The sequence below is a fragment of the Zerene cesonia genome, chromosome 29 (genome assembly GCF_012273895.1).
Source record: "Zerene cesonia ecotype Mississippi chromosome 29, Zerene_cesonia_1.1, whole genome shotgun sequence".
Classification (NCBI taxonomy): Eukaryota; Metazoa; Arthropoda; class Insecta; order Lepidoptera; family Pieridae; genus Zerene; species Zerene cesonia.
This window is the reverse complement of record NC_052130.1, coordinates 5780013-5807244: the sequence shown is the minus strand read 5'-3', so window position 1 is coordinate 5807244 and position 27232 is coordinate 5780013. Positions and strand designations below refer to the sequence as shown.

Sequence of the window (27232 nt, the reverse complement as noted above, 5' to 3'; positions counted from 1 at the left end):
AGACTGACAATCTGATGAAATCTAAACATAATAAATTTGGAATATTGATTGCACCTTTTTCTTAGAGGTTGATTAATAAAGTTTAATTATTCTTATAGAAGGGATGAAACAGGCTATAAGGGCCGTATGGGCGGGGAAGGTCCGCCGCTCATATTCGAAAACGCTCTCATGTAAACTATTTGTTAAAAAACGACACAATCGCAATCTATTTGATTGCTTCATCATACATTGCTTGCAATGCAAAGTCACTATCTAATTCTAACCGAGAAATCACGCAATATATTGCGATCATTGCGAGAGTAGAGCGTGCCGAGCTATTTTTGCGGGCGTGTGTGCATGTCAAATATAGTGTTGGCGTTAGTGTGACGTCCAATAGCTATCTCGCGATAGTAGTGTGTGTAGTTAGTTTGTGTGTGAAAAGTGCGTACGCGTGGGTTTTGCGGTGGAGTTAATCAGGAACTTTTTCTTTTGTAACATCTTTTATATGTTCTGTGATTCTTCTGTATATGATAGGATATTATATAGGATGGAGAAATTATATTGGTATTAATAAATGTTATGTTTTCATATTGAAAACGTAGGTGAATCTTTATCTGCTATAAGCATATTAGTATCGTGATATGGAGTTGTCTAATAGAATCACTGAAGTTTTAAATAGAAACTGTCTTTTCAATTATTGAAAACTTGGGTGAGTTATCGTCACATCTTATAACAGTAATACTAATTAGAGTATGAAGAAACGAGGGCATTAGACAACCTATTTAGCTCTGTCCTTATCCCACACTTGAATTAATACGTCTTTAAGATATCACGATAACCCCCTCGGATAGAAAAGTTTTGTTCGTTGTTCGAGTCAACATTTTCACTATCGTTAATTGTAAAACCATATAAGTTAGTAATTTAAATAGAACAATCAATACATTACTCGATTAACACGACACCGAACATCAAATCTAAGGAATCTGATATAGTTAATAGCACATCAATTATTATTTTTAAAACCTTTCTATTGAAGCGTTGTGTCCCCATATTATCGTATCTTCCTATAATAACGATAAATCTAAATATAACGTATAATATACACTATTCATATTGTTTATGTACAAAGAGCCTTCGGCTATAGACTAGACGTTGAGATTGGTTTACAGCTCGTAACGTGTGAGTCGACAAGCGATATTGTTCTGAAGGAATTTCTACTTAGAAGTACTTCGGTACTATTAATAAATGTTAGCTATTTGATTCACTACACGAGTTTTCAAATCTCAGTTCTTTTATCCTATAGACTTCTAATTCTATATTTATCTACTTATTGCTTATTTTCTTCACTAAATTAAAATACTAAACTAGCTTACGTATTTTCATTTAATCTTAACACTGATGTAAATTTTTGGCCTTCATTTATTTTTGGGCATTTACTAACATCTGCTACATTACGTTTTATAGTATTTACAATTGTCTAAGTGATACATGAACTAGAATATTCTAGAAGTAACAATCAAGGATATAAAATACAGAATTGTGTGTAATACATTACAGATGAGTTTCATATTCACTTACATCTATCTATTCACTATCCCTCTAATTTATAATCGTCACTAACGTCCTTAAATCTATATTAGATTATTAAAAATAATTTACTTCGAAACATAAGGAACTCGCACTTTTAAATTCACTAGTATAAATATTTACATCACTGCTACTAAGTACACAATAATCATTCGTTGAAACACTAGGCCCGTCATACGGTCGAAACGTCAAAGTTCGGTGACACTCAAAGCGACGCAAGATCAGATTGTCTTCTAGAAGGAATTGGCACTCTAAGCTGAGCTGAGCCGCGTCTGTCCAATCTCTCTAAAGCATCTGAATCCAATGAATTTCGCCGGCAGAAACTGCAGAACGCGCACGCCAATGTATTCTTGAAGGCATTTCGGAAATCTCGATTGAAGTACGCGTAGATGATGGGATTCAGCGCTGAATTGAAGTAGCCAGTCCAGAACATGATCACAGTTAATACTTCGGGGTAAACACAGGTGTCACACAACGACGTGGACACGTAGAAGAGAAAGAACGGGAGCCAACAGAGTATGAACGCTCCCATGATGATGCCTAACGTCCTTGCTGCTTTGTGCTCCCTCTTCATTTTAAGGATATTCCTATCTTTAGTCGGTGTGGTTGCGTTGATATGTAAAGCACCGTTTTTGTCACCCACTTCTCTTGAATGCCGATGCATTAACATGGCATTACCTGCTCTAGCGTGAAGCGCTTTTTCTTGGCGGTTCGCTTCTTTGAATATAGCAAGGTAGGTGAATATCATGATGGTGCAGGGGATCCAGAAGGATATGGAGCTGGATATCACAGCGTACGGTTTGTTGACTTTGAACTCGCACTGGTTCTGCACCCGGTTCCGTATGAATTCGCTGGTGGTGTACCAGCCCATGAATATTGGTGCATAGGAAATTGTTATAGGACTAAGCCATGTCGCTGCTAACATAACGAACGCCATCTGAAAAATATTGTTCAGTTAATGTATTTGATTATTTAAAAGCAGATTTGGAGTTGGCATACATGACGGTGATTATCATTTGGAAAAGACAACCCACATTATCATCAGTTCGCTTTGTTGTACAAAAATATTTATAATTTTTTTTATTATCTCTCGTCTGCTCATTTACCTTTCCATTTATTCTTATACCTGAATTTGTATGTTATGAGTTACAAAACATCTATTGTTGTGTTGAATTCATACCTAAATTCTGTGTTAACCCCGAAATACGGAATAATGAAAAAATCCAGACCTTATCAAGATAACCTCTTATATTCACATAATGTTATAATGCTAACTTATAACAAAGGCTATCTTGTTTGAAATATCCATACTAATGTTTCAAAATATGAGTAATAAGAACCGTATTTTTAAAAGTGGAATAATCCGCCAACCGATTCCTGTAAAGAAGTACGTGAAATTCTCGTAACTTCGAGAAGTTTTTTCAGACATAACGAAATGAAATTCATGTGAGAACGTTCTAGGCTAAATTTCTGCATGGGAATTTTAATTACGCTTTAAATCTGAGTAATCCTGTTCGCTTGATTTTAAACCTTATGTAAAGATGACGTGGGTTTTATTTATGTTGTATTTTAACTATATATATGTGACGTTTTAATGTTGGGAAAAACGTAAGAGTACAGGATTAAATGAAGAAAGATTAGCAATAACTTCTTAATGAAATTTAAAATTATATCGCCATATTTGGACGGAAAACAGAATTTTTTTAAATCAATAATGATAATCTGAAGCAAGTTAAACTAAAACAAACTTTCATTAAATCGCATAAACAAAGCGTATGGTTTAAAGCATTAACTTGAGATTTGAAAATTTGATAACTTAAACATTATGGAATTAACTGAAGACCTCTTAATATTTTGTTGATCCTATGGCTTAAATATATTAATTATCATCACGTTGAAAGCTTTTCGTTGTAAAACTTGATAACTGCGGTAAGTGGACTTTGATTTTCCTCGAAGAAACCTTTGAAGTTAGATCAAAAACTGTTTGCAAAATACCTTTTTATACATACAAATACAGAATATCAATTTCGATTAAAAATGACTTGTATTTCTAGAAAAACAAAAGTTTTAGAATATTTTGACAGTAGTTATTACATAGATGTCTATTATCGTTGCCGACCGCCTCCATGGTATAGTGGTTAACGCGTGAGCGTAGAACCGAGGGGTCCTGGGTTCAATTCCCGGTGGGCACGCACAAAAAAAAATGTCTCGGTCTGGCACGACACAGAAGGCTGATTACCTACTTGTCCCTAAAGAAAAATCGATCAGTGAAACAGATGTACATCATCCGCCCCATACCCCACTAGGGGCTACGGGACTTCACTTTTTTATTATAGATGTTGAAATGAATGATTAAATAATAAGTGGAATAAACTACACATATGCAATAGAAGATTACAGTTTTTGTAAATATTTGTTCCTGGATACCAATAAATGAATGTAATAATTAATCTATTTTTCAATATTACATTTATTCTATAACAGTTGATCTCGATACAACAAGACCTAACTAACTCACCTTCTTGGTCATCTTTATGGGATACTTCAGAGGCTTAACAATCGCGTAATATCTGTCCACAGATATGCAGCACAGATGTAAAATCGACGTCGACGTGAAGTAGACATCCGAAGAGTTCCACAGATCACACACAACGGTGCTAAATATCCATTCATTGTAAAATTGCACGCTGAAATTGAACGGCATGACGACCATGGCCACCAGGATGTCGGCAAACGCGAGGGACACTACGAAATAGTTCGTGATGACACGCAGTTTCCTGAAAAGATGGGTCTTGTTAGGAATGGACAGTCATTAGTTTTAAGTAGCCTTTTAAGGTGCTTTTATTGGCTTCATCTGTATGTTTGTTTGTAGCCATACAGGTGACGCCGATAAGAGTACTTATAGACTCAATTTTGGCCCATTTTAAATACATATTTAGTGCGAATTTTGCTCTGTTATCAAGGAATTGTGATGATGCAGTAATTTGATGTGTTAATCTTATCTTGATTGGGATCAGAGGAAGCATTGCATTAAAATTGGTTCAACTGTTCAGAGAATAACTTGGATGAATAGAAAGATAAAGTGATAGGATTCAGACGATTATTTAAATTAATTAAAAATATATGTTGCTAGTTAAATGTTTAATGTTAAAGAAACGAATACATTCTTATTCATAAAAAAATCAACATACTCATCATTTAAGTAACCTTATTTAACATTAAACTTCTTAATTTAATAAAGAATATAAAACCTAAGTAAAATTTTTAAATTACAATTGACCTACAAGAAAACTCCTCCGGGGCATTTCGGCCGTCAGTAAAATTATAAATAATAATATCATAAAAATAAGTGTTTACATGAATTTTATGTTTATTATATCTCTATTGGAAATATTGTGATGTGAAAATGTGTATTAAGAATTATTTAAGCCCTGGCTTCATTACTTCATACTATAGCCAGTGAATCTAAATAATATAACATATACTTTTTATATACGTAATGATCTTAAAAAAACTTCAATTGAAAAAAATGATATTTAAATCATTTCAAATTTCCAAATTAAATAATTATTTTTGAAATTGTTAATTACGAATTCATCAAAACTATTAGCAATCCGTATATACTATGAGAATATATATAACAAGAAAATAACCGCTTTATTTATTTATTTAACTCTTCAACAACATTGTACATAGAAGGAAACTTAGAGATAATAATAATAATGACTAAAATAAAGCGTACAATTTGTTTGGCGGCCTTATCACTTAGAAGTGATAAGGCCGCCAAACAACTTTAACTGATTTTAAACGCGATTTATTATATTATTTGTTTCATAGCAAGCTTGGTCACGAAGTTACTGCCTCCACGTGATCGCCTAATAAATCGCGTTTGACTTTTTATGCTAAAGTAATATCTCTGCAAAGGAACGGATTGACGACGTCAATCAAGAAATAGACTTCTAAGGGGAGACGAAAAGGATAAAAGCTTTCAGCTCCCCCACTCACCAAACAGAAAAAAAATAATATATACATATTACAAGCTGCGCCCCGCGGTTTCACCCGCGTTAGTCCGTATCCCGTAACATTATTGGGATAAAAAGTTGCCTATATGTTATTCCAGTGGTCCAGCTGTTTACGTACCAAATTTCATTGCAATTGGTTCAGTAGTTTTTGCGTGAAAGAGCAACAAACACACACACATCCTTTCAAACTTTCGCATTTATAATATTAGTAAGATTAGTAGGATTGAGATGTGAGATTATGTAACCGATTACCGGATACATCCACTAGGTTTGACAGAACTTCTGTCTGCTAGACACTTCATGAAACTTGAGCAAAACCATGCGATAGTCTAATGTATATAAGATACATTAATACAAATGTTACGTTCTATCCGTATGACATTTGCACATGAAAATCTAATATTTATAGATCTCTAATAAGAGTTTGTTTCTAATTTATTGAAAGTATATATTTGATTAGAAGTCTGCCTCGATTTCGCCTTTAGTATATATTAGGGACGCGCATATGTAAAAGTAAAAGAATTTTTAAAATCACTCCACCCGGGCGGAGTCGGAACGGTAGTGCGAAAACGCACGTCAATACACGGGCAAAACTGGTAATAAATTCAGGAATATAGTCTATAAAGTTATATGTTGCTTGTCTATCTTCTATAACATGGAATACAAATTTGTTGATCATTGACCACAAAATCAGTAACAGGATCTGATACTAAATGACGCCATTGACGCATATATCGGCGATGACATCGTTCACCACAATTGACCTATCTATAATATTCTAGTTATTATATTACGTCCTTTAATTTATCATTCAGTGGAAAGCACTGGATTGTAAATGTATATGTTTATAAGAAATTGTGTTTTATACTGTTTTTTTTTAAACGAAGATCCCAAATCGAAGGAGGCTCTTAATTGGAGCGGATTTTTTAGATTTGTTACTCAATGACTCTGTAACCGACTGACGTCATGCTTTTTGCGAATGCCAAGATATTATCATTTATGATTGGATTGGTACTTCCCAGAGCTATGGGTGATGATTTTTGGAGAAGAGAATAATGAATCGGACCCCCCCCCCCCCTGGAATATTTGTTTTTCGAGTACAGAAGTATTATAAATCGATTCTCTTCAGAGACATTCACAAATCAATCAAAAAAAGATCGTACCTGTGGCGCATAACGCTGACAATCACGAGTAGGTTGCCCAGAACTGCCATGATGACGATCAGCAGCAGCACAGCGGTTCGCAGCTTGAACAGCACCGAATCCAGCCATTCCTCGTCGCTGACTCCCGTCGCGTTGCTGGTATCATTCCGTGTTACGTTTACTTGATCCATATGGTATAGCCTGGAAATATATCGGCTTTTAACATCTATAACTAAAGAATAAAGGTGGATGGTTTTTAATGTCATCGTCGGTAATGGAGCTGGTTGTTCGCCTAATGGTAATGATACCACCGTCCACGAACATTGCGACCGTCGATTGCAACCTTCAGCCCGCGGCTTTTTCCGCGTAGTCAACCGAAATCGTATTGTTATCGTTCCCATGGAATGTCCGGGATCCTCACTCGAATCTCAAATTATCTCTATCTCTTTATCAAATTACATGCAAACCGGTACAGTGGTTCATTTATTATTAAACTACACTTCATATTACAAGAAAATAAACTTAAAAACAAAATGTGTCAGCGTGGCACAGGAAGGGAGACTTCCCAGTATATGCAACTGCAATGCAGACGCAGCGCTGATTTTCAGAAGTTATAATGTTAATTGTTTCGTCAATTTGTAAACCGACAGTGGTTTGCCGCCCTGATGATTGCCTAAATGGTGTATGGTTTGATATAAAATCATACTGGACATATATTGTGTGGCGACATTATTATTTCATTTAATGTTGTGTATTTACTTTTTCATTGTCTCATTTCCATAGTAATAATTTTGCGTAGTTAAAGACAAAATGTGTTATTTTTACAAACTATTAAGCTTTTCGAAGGCTAAAATTGGACCCTATTTTGTAGGCTGTCTGTCCGTCTGTATCTTCTCTTATGTAGCGTGATAGTTGGACAGTTGGAATTTTAGGAGATATATATGTTGTCACTAATGCAACAAATAACAAAATCCAGGTTAAGCAACGATCGGCATGGTAATAGATTGGATGTGTGAGTTTTTTTTAGATTTACCCTTTGGCTTATTTGTACGGAACCCTTATGTCGTGTGTCTGCGTCGTAATTGACCGATTTTTATTGCTTTTGTTATAAAAATGTAATTACTGTATGCAACGTTACTGTGATCTTTTTAAAAAATACATGTTCATTTCAAAATGGATGTATATTGTGTGGACATTTATTTAATATAAGTGGACCGAAAACAACATTTTTGATGAAAATTTTTATTATTTATAGTTATGTCCACAAAAACACGTACCTAACTGCATGAAAACAATCCAATTTAACGTAACAGGTTTCCACACAATTTACTTTATATATTAATCCGTTGAACAATTCAGAACGGAGAGATTATAAAAGGTTAAAACTAGATTAACTTATGCGAAGCTTTTCGTTAGATTTTTTTGACATCTGTATAGATATTGGAAAGAATTCCTTTAGGTTTTTTTTTAAACTTAAATATGGAACATAGAAACATGTTTAATATCAAGTTGAAAGTTCGTTGGTTTGTTGGATAGTTCGTTCGTTCAACCAAACACAAAAAGAAAGTTTATTAACTACTGGACCGATTTCAATAATTTGTTCACCGTGGGTTAAGTTTTCCTTAAAAGCCTTTATTTAATGAATACACGTTAGTTAGTTTGAGACCCAAAAAGCACATATATCCCTTGAATCTTACGACGAAAACCTCGTGATTGTCAACTGTCTATTCTTTTATCAATGCGGGCGCAGCCGGGGACGCAAAGCTAGTTATATGTATATTGATGTAATACAAACAAAATAATTATAACGTCCCCTCGTCTACACATAAATTTAATGTAGTCAGCATATTAATTCTCGTATTCATTTTGACGAAATTTGTTGGTAAAATTCGGGAATTTTGGGCTAATCACTTTATAATATTTGCATTTAAGATTTAGCTCAAATATACAGTTGGCAGATGTTATGTGTTTTTGTATACGCAGTATTATATTAATGTCTTTATGAATTCGTTTCCACGCGTAAAAGGTAGGCTATTTTCCAGTAATGATACATACTTTATAACATTTTACATGTTCACAGTAACACCGACCTACGTACAAGAGTAGACGCTAGTCATTGTTATGACACAAGGAGCAGGAATAAAATTGAAATGCCTGTTTCCGGCTTGTTAAAGTAAAAAAAAAATGTTCATAAGTACTAGAGATACGTCTTTATTATAAGAGTATACAATAGAATAAAGAGCATGTAATGAAATCGTATTTTTATAGGTTTGTTACCGCAAAACTTTCAAAGCGGCAAATCGATTTTAGTGAGTCTTTGTAAGTTGGTGTCTCACATGGTCCTTTTTTAAACTAGGTCTAGTCCTGACAATTTTTGTTAATTCAATTATATCTACCTTTATCTCTCGCGCTTAACTTTTGTCACGGTAGCCTCTTCCTTAATGTCGTCGAAGATTGCTTCGTCTATCGGCACCATAATTATATGTTCGTCCAATCAGCAAGCAGTGTTATCAATGGGTCTAACCTTTTTCTTTCTCACTCTTTCGGTTCTTGTTTCGGCGATCCGTTTACACATTTTCGGTTATATTGCCTTCATTTTTGATTGCGGATTATCTGGAACAAAAGGTTTCGTTAGGAAGTTTGTTTTTTAATGTTATGTATAGCTGGCTGTTTTTGAATGTTATGTTTGATAGCGCGTATATCCCTATTTATTACTATAATTTAACTAATAGGCTTTTGTTAATTGTAACGCCTTCGAGTCCCCTGTCTTGACAGAGTATTATACAATAATTTTATGTATTTATAGCTACAAGTTTTCTTTTAATTAAATAAATAAAGATAGCATATATGATAACGGTATCATGTTTCTTCAATACATATCTTATTGTCTAAATGATATATTTTCGCATTAAACTGGTCACCATAAAACACTTATTAATGGTGGGGTATATAAAACGCTATAAGGATTCAAATTATAACCAAAATTTTAAGCTTCATTATTAATTACTAGCTGCGCCGCGCGGTTTCACCCGCGTAAGTCCGTATCCCGTAGGAATATCGTGATAAAGTTGCCTATATGTTATTCCAGTGGTTCAGCTGTCTACGGACCAAATTTCATTGCAATCGATTAAGTAGTTTTTGCGTGAAAGAGTAACAAACACACACACACATCCTTACAAACTTTCGCATTTATTATAATATTAGTAGGATTAGTATGTCGCGAGTTAAACATTTGAATTACTTCGAGAAAGCTTTGTTCAGATAATGAAGAACCATCAGGAACCAAATTGTTATTATTTATTAGCAACGCTTACTTAGAAACACGCGTAAAACATCTAACATCTCTAATTTAGCAGGATTAAAAGTATAAAATCCCTACAATATAATTAAACGTAGCCAAATATTAAAATTAAGGCAAACCTCACCTACAATCGCCAGAGGGATCGTGCCTTAAAAACACTTTTTTACCTACATTTAATATTTTTTAATTTCATAGCGTTGTTAGAGGCCGTTTATTTAGGATATATACCACAAATTAAATTTACATAATGTGGCACCCTGTGTGTTTTTTGCTACGCGAATATGAGAAAATGTTTATTATATTACATTAAAGTGGACTTTTTTTTTAATTAGCTATGTAGATTTTTATTCAAATAAATGTGGAAAAATAACTGTCAGTTGGACATTTTCAAATGCATGTAACATAATCGATTATTTAAGAAATAATTATTAAAAAAAAAACAGTTAATATCTAGCACTTATGAGGCCTGTATTTATGAATATTATAAGCTTATTAAAAATGTTATGTATTTAAATTTTACTCTGGGAAGTGGTACCACATTTTAAATTTTAAAATGACAGTTATGTATCAAAAACAAAAATAATCACATCATTCGGTTGAAAACGCAGGGAGTTGTCGAGAACCAAACACAAAAAAAAACGATTGTTAAATCTCCTTCGCTTTGGGATGTTGTTTTAAAACTGAAAACGTTTAATCGAAATCCATTTCAGTATATTATTAACCTGGGATATTCAGTATAAGATAATAAAGAATTAATGCACAGAATACAAATAATACGGACACAATAAATGTCCGCGTGTATAATAAACGTTTTAAAATAGAACAAGTGCGCTCCGAACAGGAAAATCCTATTTAAACTTATATAAGCGTCCTCCATTTTTACGTAGATATAGGTACCTGGATCATCCAATTAATTAATCATTCAAAATAAAAACAAATTTAAATAAGACCACACGGGAGGCATCAGCTTCTTAATTCAAAATTACTTCCTAAGCCCCTTAGAAAAGTCGAATTGAGAACCCTTTGTTTTTATGAAGTCGTTTAAAAATAGGCTAGTTGAATTTGAATAAAATTATTATGTGATCTTCTGATGCCTGTATTCTCAAATTTAGCATGCATAGGAGGGTTTTATATAAAGAAGTAATGATTATACTATGTGAGGAATAATATGAAAATACTCCGATTATGCCTTTATTCAAATTAAAATAGTTCATTTTACAATGAGTTGAATGAGATGAGAGATGAAAATTCAAATGAGTTGATTGTAACTACACATCTAATTAATACTTTTAAAGCTATAAAACTTTAAATACTAATATAAAAAAGCACGCTTAAATAATAGAATAAATTGTGTCACTTGCTAATGTAAGTAAATTATTTAATCCTGGCGATCCTAATCAGGATAATAAAAAAACTATTAAATTGTATTGTATTTATAAATTTAGAAAGTTCAAACGAAATGTGTCCATTTAAAGCAGGTGAAAATCGAGTCTGAAGGCTCTCCTTCGTTCCCTCTGTGCTTTTACGTGACTGGTTATATACACTTTTTGTATGTAACTGGTTTATAAACACCCAGTTGAATTAATAAAAGCGTGTGAATAAGAAACAAACACATCAGTCACTTCTAGAAACAGTAATTCCCAACTACGCCCAGCTGCCGGATGCAGCCTAATATGCAATTTCCTTTAAAATTGGGACCAATCAAAACTTTGCGATTGAGCACAATTGATTTTGTGGTTAAGACATTCTACAGTCTGGATATCTGGATTTACATTTACTATTTGAGATTCCCCTGGGATTGATTTGTGATCCTCATCCGATTTAGATGCTTGTTGTCAGTTTATCGTAATTTCAGTACTAATTTGAAAGTTACAACACTTATCTCAAGTCTTGTAACTTCTGGATGTTTAGAAATTTAAAACTTTTAAACGGATTTTAAACGCGATTTGTTCATTATATCATTAACCCGACGTTTCGAACACTTTACAGCGAGCGTGGTCGCGGGGAGCCTATGTATGTAATATGTTCTTTTTAGCTTATCAGTTACAAAAAATATACATATAGGCGAACATAGAACCTGCGCCTTTTCGTTCTTGGAAATTGATTAATAATGGCAAAGAGAGTATGGAAATGTTAAAAAGCGTGAAATAGGTAATCGGTGACTATCAGTAAGATATGAAATTAGTATTAACGATAATGAATAAAACAAAGACGAAAAGTAAAAGTAATGACCTTCCAATGTACAAATGAAGGAAAAATACAATAAAAATTAAAATTAACCAAATAAATGTCAAGAGTTGTCAAAATTAGACCAAATTTAAATGGGTCCATACAACATGCACAAGCTTTCAAATAAATAAAGAATCATAAGAAATGATTCATTCAGTCGAAAGTTCTATAACAAAACGAAACAGTCGAATTGTCCTGTTTTTTTTTTGAAGTCAGTTAAGAATCAAGGGAAAATATTAAAATATCCAAACTAGCTTCTAAAAATGTTCCACATCGAGTGTCTATACACAAAGCCATCCAACCGGTTCTGGGGAAAATTAGTCTGAAATCCGGCAGCCTGTATTACATTCCTCTTGGTCTTGTGATGTAGTGTCCAAATGTGATGATAGATGTGTTGGTTAACTGTCGCCATTTCACCAGCTATGATTGATGTTTAGTTGTAAGGTTCATGCTGATGCAGGCATAAATTTACGGCTGCTTCATTTTATGTGCTCTATAAGTATAAGATTATTATCTAAATTGAAAACTTTCGATTAAATTGTGATCCGCTTGTAATTTAACGCATTGTTTTTGGTAAGACATTGTTATATGTAACTAGCTGCGCCCCGAGGTTTCACCGTAAGTCCGTATCCAGTGGAAATATCGGGATAAAAAGTTGCTTATTTGTTATTCCAGTTGTCCAGCTGTCTACGTACGAAATTTCATTGCAATCGGTACAGTAGTTTTTGGTGAAAGAGCAACAAACACACACACACATCCTTACAAACTTTCACATTTATAATATTAGCAGGAAGAATTACTCATGTATACCCATTAGCGATTAGTTCTTTCTAGCTAACGTTATTTCGAGCAGTGGTTATATTATCTACATGTGCAGATAAATTGGAAAATCAATTTATTCCCTGCACGCTCGCCCGGTCTCGAACCCGACTTATCGATTTTGAAGTCCAAGTTCCTCACCACTGAGCCACCACAGTTGGTATAAATGGTAATACACGTGGAGTGCATTATTTCTAGGCTCTGTATTACTGTTCAGGTAATAAACAGAAGTCATATTAACTGTTTTTACAACACAGTATCATTAACAAATCGGATGCGTTGCAGAAGCAACAATTCAGCCAATTTGTGGCGATGGAGATATTGTTACGATCAAAATAGATACTTTATTGTTTGTGCAGACCATTCGTTCAGCTTCCAGAATCCTTTGTATTATGATGCGATTTGTTATACGAGATATGTCATCTAGAACGCATATTAACCTCTAAACTGTTTTAAATGGTTACGTTCTTGTGATATGTATCACCATGGCTTCTTTTATAAGAGTTTTATAGCATTGAAATGCTTTATAAATGAGAAATTTTGAAAGAATAGAAAAAATTTTAATTTGCTACGGTTAGGCAAGAAACTTAGGTTCGTATCCTGCCTCGTGTTCAAATTTTTTCTATTCTTTCAAAATTTCTCATGGAATAATTTGAATGAATAAACGAATTTGGAACAAATATAATGTGGATATTTTCAAGGCCTAGATTACGGTTTATTTGACGTAATTTAGACCTGTGATCCCGAAATACTTGAAAGAAATATAGGTTTTAGTTTATTTGGTGTATTTACAAACAGCTCTCATAGAAATGGCTCAATTTTTAACCGTTTAAAATCGAATCTAATCAGTAAAATGTAATGTTTTTATTAAATAAAGTTGTGCTTTTACATCCTATATATAAACAAACTAAATTGGGATACAAACTATAGTTTGAACAGAATCTTCTTCAACGCTTACACAGTGACACCAAACAAATGTAAAACATGATTCAACAAGCCAAAAACAATACATTATGTCCCCAGTTCGCCCCAGTTCGTCCCAATATCTATTACGGTTTAGACTAGACACTTGAATATATAGGGCATATATATTTCAGACCTATATTTCATTACCGGACCGAGAAGGAATTTCCTTCATTGCTATGCTTGACGCGTCAAATTGTTCCTGAGTTATGCTCTTAGCGGTTAAATTGAGGATGATATATTTATTTACTAGACGGTCGTGCCGGCTCCGCACGGATATCAAGAATCCTGTTTTTCTGGAGCATTTAATCGGGATAAAAGTATCCTATCACTCAATCGGCTTATACCCTGTCTGCATACCAAATTCTATTAAAATTCGTTCACTATTTTTACTGTTATTAACGGACAAACATCCAAACAAACAAACTTTCACTCTTATTATACTAGTGTGATTATACATATAGTTTATGTACGGTGGTTCGAGGATAATTCAGACCCAAAGGATAAAAAGGGACTCTATCAGTAAGACGTCGCTGACTCTCTGTCTGTCTATCTGTATATCCGTCCGTCTGTCATCAGACTGTATTTTATGAACCGTGATAGTAAGATAGAAGAAATTTTCAGAGGTTATATATTTCTAGTGCCGCTTTAACAACAAAATCAAAATTCCAGGTCAAGCAACGGTTGGATAAATTGGATGACAATTTTTTTGCAAAAGGCCTTTGCAGCTTATTTATATTGAATGATAAGTTTGATGAAATTTCATATATACACTTAATTAATCATGAAAGTTGCGAGTTCGACTCACACTTGTACGATTAATTTAGTATGAACATAAAGTTTCATCAAAATGCATCCATTAATTCAATAGCAATAAATATTTATATTTTAGAAGCACTTCAGTATCTTACAATTACTTATCACCGGTTTGAAATCTTGTATAGATAAATTAATATAATTGAGCTTTATTGAAACTGTATTTTACAAATCCATCCAACTAATATTATAAATGCGAAAGTTTGTAAGGATGTGTGTGTGTGTGTTGCTCTTTGACGCAAAAACTACTGAACCAATTGCAATGAAATTTGGTACGTATACAGCTGGACAAGTGGAATAACACATAGGCTTTTTATCCCGATATTCCTACGGGATACGGACTGACGCGGATGAAACCTCGGGGCGCAGCTAGTAATTGTATAAAGTAAAAATGAATGATTAGAGATTGCCTCGAGCGGGATCCAATGAATGTATGAGTGTGTTTGAAAGTAATATATATATATATATACATACAACAAAAACAAAAACACAAAGGTGACTGACTGACATCTATCAACGCACAGCCCAAACCACTGGACGGATCGTGCTAAAATTTGGCATGCAGATAGATGCAATGACATAAGCATCCGCTAAAGAAAGGATTTTAATAAATTCTACCCCCAAAGAATAAAATAGGGTATGAAAGTTTGTACCATGAAAATTTATTAAGACCGCGCGGGCGAAGCTGCGGGCAACAGCAGTTTATACATATAATCATAAGATATATCTAGATCTATAAGAGTCCTTGAGGGTACAAAGGTTAATTGGGAACCACTGAAAATTGACAGGCCCTATTATGCCTTGAATCTGAGTGGATACCGTTTTAAGTATATCACTTCAAGCAGCACGATCTTAACTCTCAACTACACGAATTAGCTCGGGCTTGCCGTACGCAGAACGTCCGTTTCCAATTCCTCGCAAATTCGCGTTCTTCCCAATCAATTCCTTCTTTATCTAAATAATATTTATATTCTATGTAAAAAAATTCCGAATTAGCACAGCCCATCACGAGTTTTTACCTTTAGCAATACATTCATTTATTAATTATTATTTTAGTGGTATTTTGATATCTTATTATTTTTCATACATTTTATAAAATGTAAAGTAGTCAATATCCAATAAATCGAATGATATAATGTCATCAGATAATCATAAAAAATGTTCACTAAATTCATGCGTATCTAAAAATTAAAAAAAATTACAAATTACATTTTGTAGCGACCTTGTTATTTACAAGGGGGTTAGGAGGTTTCGTTTTTGTTTGCATGGACGCAAATCCTGTCAAAATTGTGATAATTTGTCACGTTTAAGCCGACTTCGAAAAAGAAGGTTATGCAGTTAAACCGTGCACTAATATTATAAAGGGGAAAGTTTTTACTTCGTTGTCATATATCTGTAATAAACATAATAATATATGATTCTTGATTTAATTTAAAATTCCATTCCATTCCATTTTTAGGAACATCACTTAAAAATGTACGCGTTCAATCAATTGCGGAGTAACAAACAAATAAACATAACAAATAATTGATGCGCCCCCGGTACAAAGCAATACACTAATTAACTAACGAGTACTTTAGTCTTTAACTTGACAGAACAAACAATTTGGACGCTATCCAAAAATATTTATATTGAAAACAGCATCTGTCTACCATTATTTCTCGATATTTATTGTTTTAACAAGATATTTAACGAAGGGATTATTTACATGGTCTTTTAAAAATCTCCTATGGTTCAGTGATTGTTAACAGCGAATAGTGTGATTTTTTTATTATTTTGGAGCACGCTTCGGTACGAAATTGACCAGCTCGCCGGGGAAGTACCACACTCCCACAGAATACCGGCGTGAAGTAGTAGCATATTACTGTTTCGTTCGGTAAGTACGGGCCAGAGGGTCGTTTCCTTTTCCTCACCTTTCCCAGCCCATTCCTTCTTGCCAGTTGTCAATACTTTCCATACTCTTTCTGCTAAAAATGCGGACAGCGCAAGCGCAGAGGCACTACCTATGCGAATGTTCATGGTCGGTGCTGATCGCTTACCATCAGGCGAACTACCTTGCAATCAGTTGCCCGCTTATGGGATAAAAAATAGTCCTTTTTTAACCTGAGGATATTCATGGATATCCTGCTACTTCGGGGGTAGCAGCAAGGTTATGCCAGACTTTAACTGGCTAAAATCTAACGGTGGCCAACTTCGTAAGGCGTTCTCGGGATCTCTCTTGTTGTCTCGACCTTTCTCTCTTTCTATACTCAATAAATAATAAGAATTAATCTCAAGCATGAATCATTATTATTAGCCATCCCTTAATCGCTTCAAGTTAATCAATCTAAAAGCACAAATAACGTCCGTTTATTTCATCCCAAGGTGGTTATATTTCAAGTGAGAAAAATAAGTATCATTTAAGTGAAGAACTTAAAAAGGTAAGAAGAAGGCACGTTGCTTGTAAGAGCCATCATTTAAGGTGGAACAGAGTAATTATATTTAAGAGGCCATTATGAATTTAACAGAATCGTTTAGGTTATACTAATTTCACTTGAGTACTTATATACCTATAATAAAGACATAATTATAAATGTGCTTCTGCAGGTCTATTTCGGCGAGTATTATTTTGGTGAAAATAATATTTCACAGTAATGTTTTTGTATAAAACAAGCGTGAGAATTAGGAACAAAAGTTATTTATGAAGCATTTTATTAAAAAGTAGCTGTTCGCGCCAGCTTCGTCCGTGGTATATATATAGCCTATGTCACTCAGATGCAGCTTTCTAATGGTGATATTATTTTTGAAATCTGTCCAGTGGTTTTGCGTAAAACGTTACAAACATAAAAAAATACAAAAGTTTCCTCTTTGTAATATTAGTGTAGACAAGCGATCTGCCCCAACTGTGGAAGTGTTTTTAAAATCGGTTTAGTAAATCGAAAGATCACGCCCTAAATACACCTTTTTTTAAAATAAGTATAGATACCACTCAATCAAAAAATATCAATTAAAATACATTTTTTATTTGCTCTATCACGTCATGAGTGACTAGTTAACTATTTGGGAAAGAAAAGAATGTCTATTTCCTATGATAATTAATTTCTGTAATTGTTTTAAATCTCTTAATAATTGAATTGGTAACGTAAACAATAATATTCTCTAATATGCATAGGAAACGTGAGGCCATCATTAAAAACTGAAAACCAGCGATCCACCCGGCTTCACCCGTTATACGTGTTCTCTCCGTATCTTTCCTTGTGCATTTATAAAAGCGTTAAAAATATTGCTAAATTGGTGAAGACGCTCTGGAGTTTTACGCTTAGAAAATTTGGCGTTTTTTATTTATGTAGTAGATGCTTTAAATTGTTTAATCTGTTCCCCGACGAGTACAATCTAGAAGGTCTTCAAGAAAGAGTGAACAGGTACCTTCTAGGGAAGCGCGCTCCATCTTAGACCACATCTCAGCTTACCATCAGGCGAGATCGTGGTCAAGCGCTGGCCTATTACGAATAAAAGAAAATCTATACCTATATTACTGCTATCATACGTCGGACAAGCAACAAACGGCCTTAGACAAAGCACCAGATCCACTCTTTAAGCCAGCCAACAATTTATCAAGCTTTATAACAAACTGGCTGCGCAGAGTATTCGTTACATACAATTGTAACCGCTTGAAATATGTCACAATAGCCCAGCCCGATTTGTGAGGATCCGTCTGTTGTTACATTCGTCTGTGCAAAATGAAATTCTGTAGACATCTCTCGCATTTTGAATGCGAGTTGCGTCTCGGCGTTTCAAATAAACGGGGAAGTAAGAGTTGATTGTGCGATTCTTCGTTCCTAGTTATTGCTGGATGCCTGAATTCGTTTGGGCTTCTATGGTCTTCATCATCATCATCAGCCTATATAATATGTTCCAACTGACTGCTATGAGGGTTCAGGTCATAATCCGTCATGCTGTCCAAATTTGGGTTGGCAGATGTCACATGACGTCGAACTTTTGGTTCTTCGACATGCCGGTTTCCTCACGTTTTTTTCCATCATCGTTTCGAGTGTATGAATAACGTGTAGATAAATTTAAAACACAATTAATAAATAGCATATAATATAATAAATAATAAACGTAACCCGATCCGACTTGCACTGTCCTCACATTTCCCAGTCCATTCTTTCTTTCCAGTCATCAATCCTTTCTTTATCCCTTACCCCTCAAGCAGCGCATTCACAGTGGCCTGAGCCGGCGAAGTTCCAGCTCAGTTGCCCGCGATGACATAAAAAGAGAACTTTACCGATTTATCTTATTTTTAAAACCATTATCTATTGCTACGTATTTCAAGTTATTAACACAATAAACAAGAAATAAAACCGAACATAATAATTAAATAATCAGATTAACATCAGAACGAGCTTTATTTCACACCGAAGCGAATGGCGTGACAAACAAACATACATTTATAGGTATGTGTAAATAAACCCGCGTCGCGTGTTCGGAGCTAAACTTCTGAACAGTACAAAAACTTATGCCATTATTGTGTAGCTAATGCTAAATTAATGTTCTGGGAATCGCCGCTTTTACACCGATGTGCAATTCCTTTGTATTATTAGAGGCAGTAGACAAGCGGCCCGCCCTGGCCTCGCCCGTGATTCATATATAGCCTATACCACTCAGAGATTACGTACCAATCCAACGGTGAAGGAATTTTTGAAAAAGATCCAGTAGATCTTGAGATTAGTGCATTAAAACAACCAAACAATCTTTCCAGTTTTTTATCTTACTAGCTCAGGCGTCAATCGCGTGGTACCCGGGTAAAATATAATCCGAATCCAGACTAATATTTATCTATATATATATATATCCCTATGTCCAGACTAATAATCTATAATATCTGTACGTGGAGTAACAAACATTAATTCATCCATTCATACAAACTATCGCTCTGTAATATTGGTAGGAATTATGTCAATGTAAGGTATGGATAAATAAAGATTTTAATTATTATTATCATTATAAGGGCTTCTAGTTGCAACCTCATATGTATAACAGAGATGTAACAGAATAAAAAAAAAATTCTTGCGAAAAAAAAAATAGGTTTTTTGATGTATTTCAGTGTAAATGTATGCCAAATAGCGAGTGTAGTGCGTGACTCTGGGTAAATTTGAATCACGCTATCACAACGACGCAGATTATTTGCTCTGCTTCCACGATATAATATTATTGGTTTGTAATTTACTTGGGATGGCAAAATAGGAGTGTTTACTCGCGATTTACTATGAATCGAAAGAATAAATTGTAGTTCAATAAATGTACACGCAAAATGTAAAATAAATAAATATCACACAAATTTTACTTCATTTTACACCAGTTTAAACGTCAACTCACTAATTTAAAGTAGTTACGTCAATATGAATTTCTCCCCCATAAAATAAGCTTGAAAAAACCTTTTACATAACGTATTTTGAATACATAATAAACAGTTCTTTATCATCAGCCATTAGTGACTATTTTCGTTTGTCAATTTTCCGGAAGCAAATTACCTTTGAAGCGTATATTGACGCGTCTTTCCCCTCATATCTTGAATTCTCAAAGGATTTCCCTCATATTTGCATATATGAAATGTTTCTTTATTTTCTTAGGAGGCGGAAAATAAGCCTATGTGTACATAAGATACGGTTGTAAATTGACAAGTCGTTTGCTCCGTCTTCGCTTGAGTTGAACTGGGATAAAAAATAGGCCAAAATTACTCCATGGTCAACTGGACAAATTGCGCTAAATTATGTTTTACTTGATATAGCGTAAAAACATCTTTTCATAATGGCGGATACAGGACAAGAGTGGCGATTGCATGAACTTCAAGCAAAAACTCTGTCAACCCCCCCTTCTGGGTGTTTTTTGGGGGAAAAAAATCATCCACACTCATCAAAACCAAAAAATTTAACATTACGATGAATTATCAAAATTGATTATAAAAATATAGTAATTAAATCAAAATAGCAGTAGAGAATTGTGATTTTTCTTCGTATTTATTGAATCTTTTTACAACAATCGTCGGCAGTGGAGCTGTTGGTAAGCGCTACCAACGCCCATGAGCAATTGCAGAGTCATAAGTTCGTTTGCAGACCTTACACCCCTACAAATTAATTGCCAACTTTAGTTGGAAAGGAATAAAGAAAGGATTGACTACAAGAATAAAGGAAAGTAAAGGGAAGGGTAATAAGAAGGATACGAACCTCTGTATCCTCGAATAAGTATAAATTGTTTCATGTGCTTTGAATAACCCATTTAATATTGCTTCAATTAAAAAATGTAAAACGCAAGAACACAGCATGGCGTGTATTTATGCATGGCAATTCGGTAAAAATTACCAACACAAATGTCGATAAAAAGCGATGAAAAAATAAAACTTTTCCCGCTCTCTCAGTATTATTGTATTTTTCAAGTCATCCTATCGTTATTCCCGCGCAAATAATCATCTTTATGACGTGCGTTATTACCGTATTTGCATATGAAAATGTATTTTTGCCGCGAATCGACCATTTTTTTTGATATATCGTGTTTATTTGGTTACTGGTTAACTGGGTTGGGTTTGTAATAGAAAGAGAATTGAAAGATAATGAGGTATTGCTTTGAGTTTGAATTGAGTTGAGTATAAGTTTGTTCATGTACCAGGTATGTTTATTCTGGAGATTTAATTATTTGTTTGTCAAATAGGCTATATATATATATATATATATAAATTTGATCACGAGGCGGGATTCGAACCCTTGTTTTTTGCCAAACCGTAGCAAAAAAAAATCTCAGGCTATATATAATTTAATGAACTCTAGTATAGTCATACATAAGACTATGGAAACGAGTCTATAACAACATGAACGTTCTAAAATATAACTGCTTCTATACACGAACATAATACATATAAATACATACATTTAAACATAACCCGCCTTGCAGAACAGTGGGTTGAAAACACTAAATGAAATTTTCTCCATTTGTTGAAAGAACACTAGATCCCTATATATGTATGAAGCTGGATGCAGGCTTTGCATAGATTTAAAAATTAATTCCGTAATTCTAGTTGCATTACTTTTTTCTAAATAGAAACCGGTCTAAAAGCCTCGTTTGCGATGTAACAACGTTTTTTTAGGTCAATGACTAGGTAAAGGTTATATGCAGTATGTGAGGGTTGCGGGTACGTTATGGGTATGGGTATAGATATGGGTATCGTTATAACGCTATTAGTTTCCTTATTGATACGTTATGTGGCAGTAGATGGGTTGTTCCGAAGTTTTAGAGAGAGTAAATTGTGTTTCTAGTTTTGTTAATGTAAATAGTTTCTGTGTAATTCGTTAAGATATATAAATTACAAGCTGCGCCCCGCGGTTTCACCCGCGTAAGTCCGTATCCCGTAGGAATATCGGGATAAAAAGTCTTTGTCTATATGTTATTCTAGTTGTCCAGCTGTCTACGCACCAAATTTCATTGCAATCGGTTCAGTAGTTTTTGCGTGAAAGAGCAACAAACGCACACACATCCTTACAAACTTTCGGATTTATACAATTAGTAGGATTCGATTGTGTACTCGTAAATTGTAGTTATTGAGTTTTTATTTCTAGTAGGCACATAATGTGTTGCATATTGCATGTTTAAGTTTATTATTTTTCTAATCTCATGATTATTGATGCACTTTGAAGAATGTTTAATAACCGTACAACTATATGATATACTTTACAAATAACAACTATATCATGACTTTTGGTAGAAACGGAATACCCAAATCATATGTTTTTATTATTGTCCTTACTCAACTTTAAACCAACGTGGTTTGTTACGTATGGAGGCAAATACCATATGGCATACCGTAACTAACGATAACGATAACGACACCCAAATAGTTGAGAAGCACATCACTATCCCGGTCTCATGTCAAGGTGACTTGATATTTTTAGGTGTTGGATTCGCATGAACTCTGTTTAGATGAATTCGACTGGAAAATGCTTTGTTTTCCCCCCCTTTGTTGTGTTATTTAAGCTTAAAGAGATAACTTTTGTATGCTTATTATGGTGTGTTATATTTTGTTTGATGGTCTGTATCGTGATGTAATGAATGGTTTTTATTTTTGCGTGTTAGAGCGGGCAACTGAGCGGATGCTTCGCCTGATGGTAAGCGATCAGAGGTAGGATTAAGGGATAAAGGATTGACGACAGGAATAATGGAATGGACGGGGAGGGTAAGGAAAAGGATACAGGCATTCGGGTTGAATCGCTGTTAGCTACGATTCGTAATATATTGTCCGCCCAGCTTCACTTGGCCTATTGCCTGTAGTATTTATGGATGACATACATATCTAAAGGTAGAAGAATTTTTTAAATCGTTCCCATAATTCCTGACATCAGCCCATTCAAATACACAAACTTTTCAGCTATATGTTAATCGTAAAGAAAAATAGATTTACTTCAATAAATTACTATATATTAATTTGTAGATATTAAAACAGCCCTGAGATCTCTCTACAGTTGCAGTAAAAACAGGAGTCGACTGTTTCTATTTCAAGATAAGAGCTAAGAACGTTCTCGACGAATAAGTTTTTAAGAACAAGTTAAATTAGTATATTATGTATGAAGTTTTTCGTTTTAAGTCTGTATCAGTGTAAGTTTGTATCGTACCACCAAACGGATGATCCGGTTATGATTCGGTTGTGAATTTTCAATAGAAATTCTCATCCGTCTGCACTTGCCCTTATGTTTTCACAAAATGTAAAAACAGTGTACTCGTTTATAAGGATTATATAGAAAAAATCTTTATACATTTGCCCTTCATACCCTAATATACTCTATACGTTCGCAGTAAGTCGGCAGAATAGTTCCCCAGGGTGAAATATAACTAAATGACGACATTGCTATATTTAGTACGGTCAGCAAAAAAGTTATGATTTGCCGTAGTTAAACGTTATGAACGCTTCATATATGCTAGTATGAAAGTGATTTTACGTGTAAGCTTGGACCGAAATAAGAAACATTACCCACTTTTTTAATAATGATGTAATTATTATAAATAAGTTAATAATTGAGGAAATAAAATATTTCGAACGTGAATATAGATAAGCTATTTTCTTTAGACTGTACTTTGTAGAAATATTATGTTATAAGAAATACAATATTGTTATATCTAAATGCAACATAAATATTATAAACGCAAATAACTTCTATTGGGATCTCCATGAAATACACAGACAAACAGTAGTACAGAGATATCCTTTTCCTTACCCATATCCTTTTCCTTACCCTTCCCAGTCCTTTCCTTTATTCCAATCGCCCATCATTTCTTAATCCCTTCCCAAAAAGTCGGCAATCCATTTGTAGAGGCGTAAGGTCTGCTATGGACCTTATGCCTCTCCAAATGTTCGTGGGTGGTGGTAGCGCTTACCATCAAGCGTCCCACCTGGTCCATTGTCGACTATAACATAACATAGTACAGAGATACAATTATAGTCTGGATTAACACATAGACTACATTTTAGCCAGGTACCACAATTGAAGCCGCATGTTCCAGCTAGTAAGTATAAAATACATTTACAAATCACAATTCTGTTTGATATAAACGTTGATTCATGCGGGCTCTATATAAATAAATTAAAGCAAGGTCTCTAAATGCTTAATTCAATTGTTCTAGAGACAATCTTCACTTGCATCGACTAATTAATGTCGAGTTTCAACTTGACCCGAAATAGCTGGGAGCCATCAAATGCGCTGACTCCTCAACAAAAGGTCAGTGTCAATACTGATGAAATAGTTGGGGTAACATCATTTCAGTCGCCTCTCTTGTATAGTGCTTAACACGTGAGGACAGTACCCAAGGGTCCTAGGATACCTTTTTGTTTATTCCCGGTGAGGAAGAGATATCTTGATCCGGTGAAAAACAAATACTTTATCTTTATCAATACTAATATTACAAAGAGGAGAATTTTGTATTGTTGTATGTTTGTAACGTTTTCACACTAAAACCTTTGGACTCATATTAAGAATTCTTAAAGCTGCAACTTCATTAAGTGATATGGACTGGTTTATTATAAGTATAGAATACATTATGGCTTATATACTACCTTAAGTATATTATGCTACCTATAATATTAAGTGGAAATATGTTATTAAGTTATAACTGAAAAAATTAAGAAACTAATATTAGTACAGACACACCATACTACAGAAAGGACAAAGCATCATTAAAGAAAAATAAAAAACCTCTGAATATTCCTCTATGAAATTCAGGAAGCTATCAGGTGTATTACTCTTTATTTTCCTCCAGGCACCGGAGTGCTAATCAATAATGGTTTTCTTTAAGCACAAAGCGGAGCTCGGATTTTTTACACGTCAAAGAAATTCAAAGGGAAATGTGTTTATTAGGAGCGTGCTAAATAACATGCATTTCAAATCGATCCAATATTAACCCGGTGGGAGTTCGTGACGATGTTTAAGCAAAAATAGATCCTCTGAATGGTGGAAATACACTCATTTTATAATTTCTTATTGTCAATCGACTACAAAAAGAAAGTCTCAGGAGATCCGAGATTAAGATTCTTCTTTTAATGCTGGTGCTTTACATATGGTCACATTTAAATTTGGTCTTGTGCTGACAATTTGAAGGCATATAATAAACATAATATAAGAAGAATACCTTTATAAAAGGACTTAAATGAAGTCGCAGGTTGATGTTAATGATAATATAACATGGATAAGCGTCAAATACATTTGTGGTGACATATTCGTTTGTATAGAAACGTGGAGTGATTGTGTGTGGTTAAACCGATTTAATGTTTGTCATATATCGGATGCAGGTCAAGTTTTTCTATTCTGAGTTAATTGTGTGGTTCTTGCTTTTAATTATATTGACAACTAGCTGCGCCCCGCGGTTATACCTGCGTAAGTCCGAATCCCGTAGGAATATCGGGATAAAAAGTTGCCTATATGTTATTCCATTTGTCCAGCTGTCTGCGTACCAAATCATTGCAATTTTTTCAGTAGTTTTTGCGTAAAAGAGCAACAATCACACACACATCCTCGCAAACTTTCGTATTTATAATATTAGTAGGATATTGATTGGAAGTATTTTATTAATTATTTTTCTACTTATTTAATACTATATTGCACACATAGATGATAGAGAAATACAGAAATAAAATACAATAAAAGAAAAAAAAAGTACAAATGTTGGTCTTATCGCTAGGTAGCGGACACAGACAGACATATGCATTGCGTACGCAGAGATATATAACGGAGTTGGGTGAGTTTATATTGTAAAAGAGATAGAGAAATCACAGAGAGACTTTGCCTAGGTGGTTTTCAATTCAACTGTGACGATTCGATTGGATGATTTACTATTTATTTTTATAGATTTATTATTATTATATGATTATAAATTCCGCCTATTTCGGAAAAAATAAGCTTTTTATTTAATTCTTTACCTCAGAACTATGACTAATCCTAAAAGGGGCTTACTAATTGAGCATAACTATTGCTAATAATCTGTCTACGTTCATATTTACATTGACGGCGTGTTCCTTCACTCTCATAAATTAATGATACGGAAGATCTGACACGATCAAAGAGAGGTTAGAGGATGGATTCATGTGATCATCATATTTGCTTAATAATGTATACATGTCTTCAATATTTTCTAATATTTCATAGTACTAAGAAAACAGATGGATGTATTATGATATGCTAATTTCATCTATTTCTCGTTTAAATTTAATTTATAATACATAATAAGAGTACTTTTATACAAAAGAAAAAAAGCACTTATGTAACCCAAAACAGTAACCAGGTCCCATCTGATATTACAGTCTGTCTACATAAAACGAACCTAGATTAAGATGCAAAACAGTCTATTATAGACAAGACAAGTAGGCAGCCCAATTTAGCTACCTAGGCTTTTAGCCATAAACTCATTTAAGTGCTATAAACAAGGATAATTATTTATGAAAGCTGTAAGGGCGCTGACACACTTGGCGTCGCTCCATTCCCTTTATGACTTTACTTAGAAATTTACGATCCATCAAGTTTTACAATCATTTTATGACACTACGTTAATCAAATAACCAGAGGTTATTAAGAAAAATTGTTTGTTTTATGTATGTTGTATAATTACAGCAATTACAGAACGGTTTGCGAAATGTCTTCCGTTTGTTTTGTTAAAGCATATAATTGTTTTTTGCAGGTGGAGCTTCTGTTAGTGAAATAGGCAAATTTTTTTTCTTTAACGGTTATTAAAGATGCTACCTTTTATGATCGATCGAGTAATACAGAAGCAAATAAACTAAAGTTATTTTTATTAACACGCTTTTATTAGCTTCACTTGTATGTTTGTATGTATGTATGTAACTCACACCCGTTTTTCTCCCA

At 34.0% G+C, this 27232-nt stretch overlaps 1 protein-coding gene across 2 annotated transcripts in view; it reads right to left on the bottom strand.

Annotated features, from left to right (window-relative positions):
- Nucleotides 1-704: 704 nt before the first annotated feature.
- Nucleotides 705-27232, bottom strand: part of LOC119837970 (octopamine receptor beta-2R) — a 135451-nt gene continuing 108923 nt past the window's right edge. For both annotated transcript variants that reach the window (XM_038363773.1, XM_038363774.1), the window contains 4 exons: nucleotides 9127-9343; nucleotides 6752-6931; nucleotides 4085-4343; nucleotides 705-2503 (listed from right to left, as the gene is read on the bottom strand). In XM_038363773.1, coding sequence (XP_038219701.1) covers nucleotides 1772-2503; nucleotides 4085-4343; nucleotides 6752-6921 — 1161 coding nt within the window. In that variant the 5' untranslated portion in view covers nucleotides 6922-6931; nucleotides 9127-9343 and the 3' untranslated portion in view covers nucleotides 705-1771. The remainder of the gene's footprint in view (nucleotides 2504-4084; nucleotides 4344-6751; nucleotides 6932-9126; nucleotides 9344-27232) is intronic.